General features: G+C 52.9%; 1 protein-coding gene across 1 annotated transcript in view; it reads right to left on the reverse strand.

Moving 5' to 3' along the window:
- ATP6V0A2 (ATPase H+ transporting V0 subunit a2) overlaps positions 1-10,211 on the reverse strand; it is a 66,935-nt gene extending 56,724 nt beyond the window's left edge. The window contains exons 1-6 of the mRNA XM_075534630.1: positions 10,005-10,211; positions 9,796-9,903; positions 9,513-9,589; positions 7,954-8,149; positions 3,588-3,656; positions 1,906-2,006 (exon numbers count right to left, since the gene is read on the reverse strand). Of these exons, the coding sequence (XP_075390745.1) occupies positions 1,906-2,006; positions 3,588-3,656; positions 7,954-8,149; positions 9,513-9,589; positions 9,796-9,903; positions 10,005-10,083 (630 nt within the window). The 5' untranslated portion in view covers positions 10,084-10,211. The remainder of the gene's footprint in view (positions 1-1,905; positions 2,007-3,587; positions 3,657-7,953; positions 8,150-9,512; positions 9,590-9,795; positions 9,904-10,004) is intronic.
- Positions 10,212-11,422: the final 1,211 nt, after the last annotated feature.

Raw genomic sequence — 11,422 nt, forward strand, 5'->3', positions numbered from 1 at the left:
GATAAGGGAACAAGAGATCTAAAATTGATGGCGAGGAGAGCGTATTGTGCCTGGTGGGGTTGGATCCAGTGCTATGTATCCGAGAAGAATTACTGAGAGCCGATTGGAGAGTGAGCATGATAGTGGGACAGGAGGAAGGTGAAAAGAAATAGAGGAAAGAACTGGCAGGCAAAAACTATTTAAAGAAGTATATCTTAAAATATATATATATATATATATATGTATAGGCATGTATATATGTAAATATATTAATTTATAATGAAAGGGATAGATGCAAATGTACATATATTTATAGATTAAGTATTAAGATGGCAGACAGACTTTGGGCCTCTCCTCAAGGCCTCCCTAAACACAAGAACACTTTGTTCTTCTGATAACCTAACACTCTTTGATACTCACCTTCCTGACATGATCACTAAAGACAAAATGGGTGCATAAGCAAATGTAGTAAAGAAAGCAGGTGGTACCCAGCTATCAAAAGATATATATAGTGTCTGGGCCTTTAAAGCTTGAAGTTAAACAGGAAGAACCAAGGAGGCAGAGCATAACAAGGGTTGGCGAGGAGGAGCCCCACGTCTGTTGCTGGGGGAGAATGTGGAGGTGGGAACGCAGCCACTTTGGAAGGCAGGCTGGCCATAGCTCCTCGAAGGACACCTGTCGCAGCGGCAACTCCCCTCCTGCAGGTAAAGCTCAGAGACATGTCCAGAACGTGCACACAGAAACCTGTGTGTGACTATGGACAGCTGTGTCATTCACAAGAGCCCCAACCTGGAAATAAGCCAAAGGTCTACAGGCTGATCGACGGATAAATAAAATGTCACACACACACACATAAGGGGCCTTCAAAAAGTTGTTCTTGGGAAAACTCCATTCTCTTTCAATTCCATTTTCTAAGAACTTTTTGAAGCCCCTTCACACACACATACACACGCATGCATGCAGGTATCTATCTCACACATTCTTTGCCCACCATAATTCCCCTGGGGTACAGGCTCTGACAGGGCTGAGCAGAAGTCCATCCCTCATCAAAGGCCAAGCCAGCACGATCCCATTTGCAAGAAATGCCTGGACTCCAGCTAGACCAGAGCATGTACATGGATACAGATCCAAAGTGGAAACACGGGGCATCCAGGACAGATAAACCCCTCAGCACCAATAATGAGAGTCGCGATACCAGGAGGGAAAGGGGAAGGTGGGAGGGAGAAAGGGGAATCGATGACAATGATCTACATATAACCCCCCTCCCAAGGACAACAGAAAAGTGGGTGAAGGGAGATGTTGGATAATGTAAGACATGAGGGAAAAATGAGGAGCTGATACCAAGGGCTCAAGTAAAAAGAAAATGTTTTGAGAATGATGATGGCAACAAATGTACCAATGTGCTTGACACGATGGATGGATGTGTAGATTGTGATAAGAGTTGCATGAGCCCCCAGTAAAATGATTTGAAAAAAAGAAAGAAATGCCTGGAACAGGCAGAGAGAGGCTGAGACAGAAATCTGAGCGGTAGCAGCCCAGGGCTGGGAATGAGAGTAACTGGATACATGTGGGGTGACAGAGACATTGTAGAATTAGACTTGTGGGGCTATTAGGAAATCGACTAGGAAAAAAATCACTGAAAATCAGTGCTGATTTCCCTTGTTAGATTCTCTTCACCAACTTCTAAGTAAGATAGAAATCACTGTCTCGGTATAATTCCCCAAACCATGAGTTTACCCAAAGAAACACTCTTTTTGCTTTCCTTCTGGACTAGACCGGCCATGCTACCGAAGCTGATGCTGGGTGGAGAACCCCGGAGAGGGGGATATGCAGCCTCCCTTTAGAGCCCCTCCCTGAACTGGTGCAGATGGGGCATGGCTGCTTCCTCACGTGCTCCCTGGTGCCCAGGAGCCCCGGGGACCGTACCTGGTCGCAGCAGCAGCGCACATCGCAAGCCCCGGCGGTCAGATTACAGGGACAGGGACCGAGGGGCTGGTAGACCTGGCTGGGAACGGCAGTCATGTTCTCTGGAAAGCAGAAGCAACGGGAGGGGGAAAAACAAGAAGGTCAGCGGGACTGTCATGTGTGTGGCACCCAAAAGGAAGCGGAGTCCTTCGTCTCGGCGGAGCTCGGTCACCCCACTGAATGTGCAGTGTGGAGGGACCCCCAACGTGAGCGGACGGTAAAGCGTGTCCGCTGCCACGACCGACTGCTCTCAGAGGGGGCACAACAGGAGGTCCTGGATCAGAGAGAGACCGCTGGGGCCCCTGAGATGATGGCCCACAGACAGCTGGCAAGCCTGGAACGGAACTCAACCCAGCGGCACAACTGTCTTCCTCTGTGAGGGGAACAGCACCACTCCCTGCGAGGTGCGCACACCTTGGAGTGAGCGGCCGTTTGGGACCCAAAGGGCAGCACTGATGCAAGCGGGGCTGAGTGGGGTCACTGCGGTGATTCACCGTGTGACACGTGCCAAACGACTAGGTGGACGATGCAGACTGGGCGTGCCCTCTCTTCCTGGCGGGACTGGGTAAGAGAAGGCGGAAGAAGATGCTAACAGGGTTATCTGGATTAGGTGTGACTTTTTTCTTGACATGACTGAGTCACTGGATTGTATGACATGTGGGGGAGGTGCTAAGAAAGCCGTTTAAAAAGAACAGGCTGAACTATGAACACGACTACTTCACACGCAAATAGATGGTCCATTTCGGGGAACTCACTCCTAACAACAAGAAAGAACCCTCTCTTTGGGGGGCGGAGGGGTCGAGGGGAGCTGAGATCAAAGAGCTCAAGAAGAAAGAAAATGTTTTGAAAATGATGGTGGCAGCAACTGTACAATTATGATTGATCTCATTGAACTATGGACTGTTGTTATAATATCTGTAAGAGCTCCCAACAAAATGGGGGGGGGGGGGAGAGCCAGGAGGGGAAAGTGTCTTTCGGGCCCTGAGTCCCCGGTGCACTGAGCCTCCTCAGTCCAAGAGGCAGCAGGAGGCAGAGCAGTGGGCTTCCCCGCCCTCAGAGCACAGAGCTGACTGCCTTGAGGCAGAAGGCACCTGCCTGGGGGAGCTGGGTTTGCTGACCCGTGGAGCTGAGCCGGTACCTTTGGACTGAGCTTATAGTGGGGCGGCCAGCTCTCTGGACATTTATCAGCAGTGCCAAAGAGCTTTGTAACGCTGCCTGTGTGAAAATCAGTGCACGGGGGAAGGTTTGCTCTCTATTTTACCACAATGCAAAAAAATAATTTTTTTTTCAGTCACAGTTTCAATCTGTCACATTTTACTTTTGTCCTAGGATTCATGTTGGGAAACTAGATGTCGTTTGTTTGTTCACACCCCACGTCACATCTAAAGAGTGGCTAGATGTATATTGTGCGCTATAAGATAGTAAAACCCTAGTATGTTCGTGGAATCACGTGACACCATGTGAGGTAAGGCGTTGACCCCGGGATCCTGAAGCCGGGTGGCACCGGCAAGGCACCTCGGAGTAGGGTTTTACTATGGGACATAGAGACAGGTGAGGCTGCCTCTATGTCTCCTACCTTGCTTGCTAACCGCGTGAGACAGCACATTCTAGAGGCTCTGCTGCTGCCTGTACATCCCACATACCTGCAGTCTGTCCTTCCATCCTTTTCCCGGGTCTGATCTCTGTCAGCCTGGCTACAGCATTTTCCACACCTTCATGGGGCAAGAGTGGACATCTTGTAATTACTACTAGTCAAAGCGTCGCGTTGCCTTCAGTTTGGCTGTTTGTACAAAGGTGTCCTGAATGATTTTCTAAATATACTCAAGCATATGTTTAAAGGGGTGGAGGGTGTCACTGGTTTGAATGGTACCCAAACTGAATAAACCAAACCCACTGCCATCGGGTTGATTCTGAGTCCCACCATCCTTATGAAAGGTTTTCCGAGACTACACCTTTATGGGAGCTCATGGCCTCATCTCCTTCTCCTGGAAGGACTGGTGGGTTTGAACTGTGGACCTTGTGGTGAGCAGTTCAAGGCTCACTCAACAGTGGCCATGCATCCCACCGGCAGCTCCATGGGAAAAGGCCTGGTGGCCTGCTCCCATCAGCTGCCAGAAGCACGTCCACTCTGTCCTTTGGGGCTGCTCAGAGTCGCAGCTCTCTCGGTGGCACTGAGCACAACAGGTGTTCAAGCGGCCACTGGATAATAGGGTTTGGTTTGGGTTCTAGTTTGAATCTTGCAAATTAGAAAAGTCATTTTTCTTTGGGGGGGGGCGGGGGGGACGCAGAAGCCAACACTTATGCCGTAGAATAGGCACAGAAACGTGGCTAAGAGGAAATACGTTGAGAAATCACAAGGAGTGGGGTCCAAGCCCTCACTCTCCATCCCTGCCTGTGCCCCACACCATGCCCAGCCTTGTCAGTGTCTGAGATGTCCTTCCAGAACCTTCTTACGCAAGTGTCAGGCAACAGGCTTGCCTCTGCTTCCTTTGTAACAACAGGCAGAAGACTATCTGCTTCCCCTTGAACTTGGTGGTTTGTTGAGGTTTTTCTGTTCCACTTAAGAACATGAACTTGAAACATGTCTGCTCCTATAGATAGAGCTGCCAGCCAGATAGCAATCAGCCATGAGCGTGCAAGAGGTCCAAAATACACGAAAAAGTTCTAAGCATCATCTTAGAATTGCAATAGTCCAAACTCCTGACCACTCTCTGTCAGTTGTCTGCACTGCGGTGGCTGAGATGCTGCTTTGATGCAGAAAGCGATGCCCCTGGTATATAATTCTAGCCGGGATGTGGGTGCACAGGTCTCCGCGAAGAGAGCAGACTAAGACAGACCAGGAAGAAAGGCCTGGCAATATAATTCCCCCAAATCTGAAGAATCACAGCAGAATATGGTTCGATGCTGTGCTACAAGATAAGGGGACAACAGACTGAAACATACCAAGCCAGACTGGACGGTATACAAAGGGCTCCCTTGCATCTGGGCTGACTCAAGGACGACTAACAACGCATTTACGAAAACCAAGTGCGTGTGGCAACAAGAGCTTTCCCTCCCGACGGCAGTCTTCCTCCTCTCCGCCCAGCTCCCCGGCCGGCTTGCCTCAGCACCTTGCTCAAACTTATTACAACGCACTCTGGATCTCTCCCACTTACTGGTGCAGCATCTGCACTGGGGTTGTGCATGTTTTCATGGCAGAGGCGACAAACGCTTCCATGCTTATTTTCGGCAAATCAATATAACACCTTGGAGTACAATAAGCAACTACTGGAATTAAAGACAAACCAACAAGAACTTAGGGTAGAAATATAAAGACAGTAACTGAATTCATAATTACCCAGGGCAGCGGTTCTCAACCTGTGGGTCTTGACCCCTTCGGGGGTCGAACGACCCTTTCACAGGGGTCGCACAATTCATAACAGGAGCAAAATTACAGTTAGGAAGTAGCAAGAAAAATAATTTTATGGTAGGGGGGTCACCACCACATAAGGAACTGTATGAAAGGGTTGCAGCATGAGGAAGGTTGAGAACCACTGCTCTAGGGGCATGGCAGGGGAGGCTGGGGGGAAATGGGGAGCTGACCAGGAGGACGAGAAAGAAGAAACTATTCTGAAATTGTCTGTGGTGATGACCACACAACTCCTCTTAACATGACTCAACTGTGAAGTTGTACATGTGGGAAAGAAAACATTTCTAGGGAAAAACACATCCTTCTTTTTAAGACAGCCAAGGTCATGGTCATCTTTTCGGATAAGGACATGGAGAACACCGTATTCCCTGAGGTAGCAGAATCATAACTTGTTTCACCCGTCTATAGTTCCCGAACCACCCGGAAGGACTCAGGGGCTGGTAAAGATGAGAAGTGGCTGCAGGAGTCTGAAAGTGAGCCCCACCCAACTCTGACGCACACGGCACCCCTGTGCTGCTCTGCCCCAGCTTACTGTACAGGCAAGCAGTGCAGCACTTTGCCACTGGGGGGTGGGGTGGGTACTGATTATGGGAAGGCCTCCATCCTGGCACATCTGCCTCAATGTGCTGCTGCTGTTGTGTGCAGTAAGGGAGTGTGCACAACTGTGCCCCTGGGTCCCCTGGGTCTAAAAACATGCAGCCGAGCCCTGGTGGCACAGTGGGCTATGCCCGGAGCTGCTAAGGGCAGAGCCGGTGGTATAAACCACCAGTCGCTCCTTGGGAAAACTGTGCTTCTGTCCATTCCGGTCAAGACTGACAGCCTTGGAAACTCACAGGGATAGGTCGCCTCTGCCCTCCAGGGTCACTGGGAGCCGGAAGTAGATGCATAAGAGCACTACGAGCCTGGTCCAGCTGCTGCAGCACCAGCTGCCGTCACAAAAGGCTAGATAGAAGGGGTCTTTTCCAGACCGCCACAGTACAGTGGCCTCACAATGCAGAGTCCGGTGACTTTGATGGTTTGTTTCTCAGCACACAGAAAACCTGTATTTCACACTCCACTGTGGTCTGTGAAGGAGCACGAGTGGTGCTGGGTTGAGGGGTTGGGGCTGGGCGGCGGTTCAAGCCCCCACTCTGCTCCATGGGGGGAAAATGAGGCTGTGTGCTCCTGTGAAGATGCGCAGGCCCAGAGACCACGGTAAGGGTTGCTCTACATTGGAATTGAGTTGATGGCAAAGGGTTTGGTTTTGACTCTCTGGGAGGGTGTCAGGCGCGCAAACTGCATGATGAAAAAGCTGGAGGGAGTGTGAGTGCCACCAAAACGGGGTGCAGAAGCACGCGGGGAGCACGCACTGTAGGGAAAGTGGGGCAGAGACTTGCTCGCGCCAGGGTTGCCAGGGAACTTCCGTTTGTCAAAAAGCCGAGCCGCGGGGACGGGATGCACTGAAGTGAGGTGGGCCTGCACTGCGCGGGTGCAGGCTGAGGCCTTCAGGGAAAGCAGGCAGGTACGGGAGCCCACACATCCTGGAGTCCCACCCACGCAGGTGACACACCCAGAACGAACACGTCCAGAGACCTCACTGCCAGGAGAGACTCCCAGAGGCCCAAGGGGGAGGGGGCTTTGGGGGGCTGTTATTTTACGGGCACAGAGTTTCTGTTGGGGGTGGTGGAAAGTTCTGGAACTAGACAGTGGTAGTCGTTATACACGGTGGCGCATGCAACTCATGCCGCTGAGTTGGACCCCATAAGAAAGACAAGATGGCAGAGGTGGTGTGAGGGTGACGTTGGGAAGCCAACAAGGCACAGGCGAGTGTGAACGGTGTGCCCCGAGGGTGCATGTTTCCAGGAGAGGGGTCACTCTGGCTCTCGGCCCAAACTGACCAGGCTGTCTGTGGGGAGGGGAGCTGGAGGCCAGGAACACTGATACTGAAACTGCTGGTTTCCTATTTTAAAAAAAAGCTAAACCAAATTCAGCGTCATCGAGTCGATGCCACTCAGAGCAACCCTGTAAGAAGAGGGTGGAACTGCCCCCGTGGGTATCTGAAACTGTGGCTCTACAGGGGCAGAGCGCCCCGTCTTTCTCCGCAGAGCGGCTGGAAACCGGCTGCTGATGGTACGGTTAGCGGCCCAAAACCACAATTTGGCGGGGCCTGCCTCTGGTTTCCCAGAACCTCTACCGTTTTACCCATTCTTCAGAAATTCCTAAGTCTTTCCACTTCCTCTTTTCTTTTAACGATGGAGTTATAAGAATCACTGGCAGCCTTTACCGTCTCGCAGAGGAATGAAGGTGGCCCCTGGCGATGCCAACAGTCACACAGACCCAAACAGGGAGCCCTGCTGAGAGCACACCCTGTGCTGGACCTCACACTGCGCTTCCCTCGGACGTGTTTGTTTGGGGTTTTGTTATTGTTTCGCAGAAATAAGTTTAATTTGCTGTGCCATTATGAAATCAGGTAAAGGGGCCCACGTGCAGTGAGAGGAACAGAGCCGGAGGGAGAGGTGAGAATACAGCAGCCGAGAGGAGACCTGTCCACTGAGACCCGGATGCCGGGGAGGACGGACGCAGCGGGCACGGGCGTTCTGAGGGTCGCAGACTTCACTTACCTGATGCATTATGGGCTGGAGACGAGTTGGCATAAATTTCCACGCGGATGAGTAAATGGGCCGAGCAGGCTGCGCCACGGGAGGCGGACACCAGGAGCGTCTGGAGGAGGCACGGGGACTGGGGGGAGGACGCCGTCTCGTTGGAGGAGCAGTGGTGGGAGTCCTGCTTCAACCTCACCGTCACTTCCCACGTGTTCTGAAAGGGACGCAGGGCTGGGCTGAGGGACTCAACCGGACGTTTTACAGGAGGAGAGAGTGATGGGCATAGACAGAGTCGGTCTGTGCCTCTCCGCCCTGCAGGCTGACCTCCAGGGAGCCCTGATGGCGACAGGCCCGTGGTCAAGCACATGTGCACGTGTGTTGCCCTCATCATTGCACCGCCCTGCACAGGGCAGACCTGGCCATCCGCCCCTCCAAAGGTTCCAAACTAGCAGCTGCCATTGAGTGGATTACCAGGGAGAAAGATGTGCTTCCTGGGTAACCTGTTGCCCGTGAAATCTAACCCTTTGCTCTCACGTTGGGTCCAACTAAGAGACCCAAGAGGATCCAGGAGACGAGCCCCGAAGAGCTGTCAGCAACTGTTCCGGTAGCAGACGAGCACAGAACCACTGCACCAAAGGGCTCCTTCCAAAGGGACGGCATTCTAGAAAGCAAGGGGCCTGTTCCTCTCCGTCCTCTAGGGCCCCTATGAGTCGGATGCCAACCATCGCCTGGCAGAGATCGACGTACAACACCCCCACCCCCACCCCAGGGGCATGAAGGGAGACAGCGGACTGAGTAAAATATGAAAATAAAAATAACTTCTAAACTATCAAGGGTTCACGAGGGTGGGAGGGTGAGGGAGGGGGGCGGAAAGAGGAGCTGATACCAAGGACTCAAGAAGAAAAAAAATTTCTTGGAAATGATGATGGCAACATAGGTACAAATGTGCTTGATACAGTGGATGGATGGAAGGATTGTGATGAGTTGTACGAGCCCCCAATAAAATGATTTTTTTAATGAAGAAAATGTTCTGAAATTGATTGTGGTGATGACTGTACAACTCTTCTTAATATGATTGAATTATTGAAATGTATGATATGTAAATTATGTCAATAAAACTATTTTTAAAAAGAAAAATAAATATATTCATTCCCAAGGAGGGCAGAGATGGTCCTTCTCCTGCTAGCTCCAGGGTTGATACCCTGGGCACAGAATACACCCAGTGGACACCTATTACGTGGAAGATGTCCAGCCTTGGGAGCGCCCCAAAGGAGGGAGGGCAAGGTGCAAACGAACAGAAGAAGGCTGACAGGTGTTGATGGGGTCAAAGGGCAGGTGACGGTATGTAAGAGAGAAAAGAGAAATCAGGGTGGGGAGGTGTTTAAGTGGGGGGTGCCGTGCATAGTAGTTGATGAGTGGCTTGAACTGTGGATGGTCTGAAATGTAAACCCCTTATCCACCAAAATTAATTTTAAAAAACCTCATTTCAAAAGGGGCGTGGAGGGGGGCCCAGGTGCAGCAGAAACAAAGGATGTGCACCCTCCAGAACTCCTAGGGAGGGCTGCCTCCGGTCTTACCCCCGCGGGAGTCACCGTCAAAGTCCAGTCTCCAGTCTCGTTGCTGGGCACCCCACAGGACGGAGGGGGCAAGACGCCTGGAGGAGAGAAGTCGGGGTGACCTGCGGGCCAGAACCCTATTCCTGCTTGTAGGGCGCCCGCGGGGAGAGGGCCATTGGTATTTCAGAGGCCCTCGTGCCAGGCCCATCGGAGACCTCGGGGACCTCCCCTCTCTGGGTGGCCGGCGACGGCGGGGTGCAGACCCTGCCCGCTCCCACTGACCCCAGCAGGGCTGCCTCTTTACCCGCCTCCTCCTGCAGCACGGCCAGGGACACGGTCACATCCTCGGGGCCTCCGACCAGGGCTGCGCTGACCTCTCGGCCGGACAGGCGGACGGCGGCAGGGATGAAAACTGGACGGGCGGAGGGCACAGCGGGTGAGATGCGGGGGCTGCCCCGCTCTGCCCCCAAGCCCCGGCCCTCGGCCCCACAGACCCGCGGCCGCCCTACACACCCAGGTCCCCCCACAGCGGCGTCAGCACGGCATGCAGAAGGAGTCCCAAGAAGACAGCGGCAAGGGGCGGCAGGCCCATGGCTCGGGCCTCGGGGGTCCCCACGCCCGCAGCGCCCGCCTTAGGGCGCGGGACGGCCCGGGCGCGGAATCCACGGCCGCTGGGGCCCCGCCGCCGCCATCTTGTCAAGCGAACGCCGGGAACTATGGCAACCGCCAATCGGCTGCCGGGCAGGTGCAGCGCCGCGCCGCGATTGGGCCAGCAGCAAGAGAGCCCGCCCCCGCCTTTGACTCCACCCACGTGCCCGCTCCCGCCTTTGACTCCACCCACGTACCCGCCCCCCGCCTTTTGACTCCACCCACGTGCCCTGCCCTCAGTTTAACTCTGTAATGGGAGAGGGGAGCTTGTCCAGAGTGTGAGAACGGGAATTTTGCTACTCGGGAGCTAATTCACAAAGATGAGGCTTTCTGCTTCCGCCAGAAGACTGAGCCTCAGAAACCCACAGAGGCAGTTCTGTGTCCATAGGAAAACCCCACTCGGGCACATATACTCTGCCTGTTGGATACCCTTGGATTACAATGGCGTGTTACACACGAGAACAATGAAACAGGTGGCCACACCAGAGGCAGTGGTGGTGTTTGTGGAGAGCAAGGCCACTGGAGCTGGAAGTGACCCCAAGAGGGGAAGGGAAGGGGCATGGGAAAGGAGTCTTAGGGAGTCTAAAGCCAGGGTACCCCCAAAATCCAAACATACTGCACTAGGGCATTGGCAAAGAACATGAAATACACCGCAGGCTGCCAGAAGAATGAACAAATTGGTCTTGGAAGAAATGTAGCCAGAATGCGCTTAGGAAGTAAGGCTGATGCCTGTGGCCTACTGTGGACACATGATCAGGAGACAGTCCCCAGGGAAGGACATCACGCTTGGTGAAGTAGGTCAGCACAAGAGGGACACTCAAAAACATGGACTGACACAGAGGCTGCAACGATGGAGTCAAGAATAATACTGTGGGGGGGCGCAGAACCAGGATGAATTCCTGCTGCTGTACCAGGGCCACTGAGAGTTCGGACCTGCTCGCCTACGCCCAATGACAATTCAAAGCCCAAACCACTTGTCACCATGGCAACTCCTTGTTGTCAGGGTAAACCGTGCTTCATAAGGTTTTCAATGGCTGATCTTTCAGAAACCAATCACCAGGCCTTTCTTCCAAGGCAGCTGAGTGGTTTAAACTGCCAACCTGAGGGTAAGTAGCCCAGTGCTTACCACCGGGGACTCCACCAGGGAGGACCGGCACCACCCAGGGTCTCCAGGGTACAGGCCTCCCCTCTCTTCTGGTTGCAGGGAGATATTTACCAAGACATCAGAGTTGCAAGGACCCTGGTCCTCCAGAGCCTCACAGTCAACAATAAGAAAAAATGAA

This window comes from Tenrec ecaudatus, chromosome 16 (genome assembly GCF_050624435.1).
Source record: "Tenrec ecaudatus isolate mTenEca1 chromosome 16, mTenEca1.hap1, whole genome shotgun sequence".
Classification (NCBI taxonomy): Eukaryota; Metazoa; Chordata; class Mammalia; order Afrosoricida; family Tenrecidae; genus Tenrec; species Tenrec ecaudatus.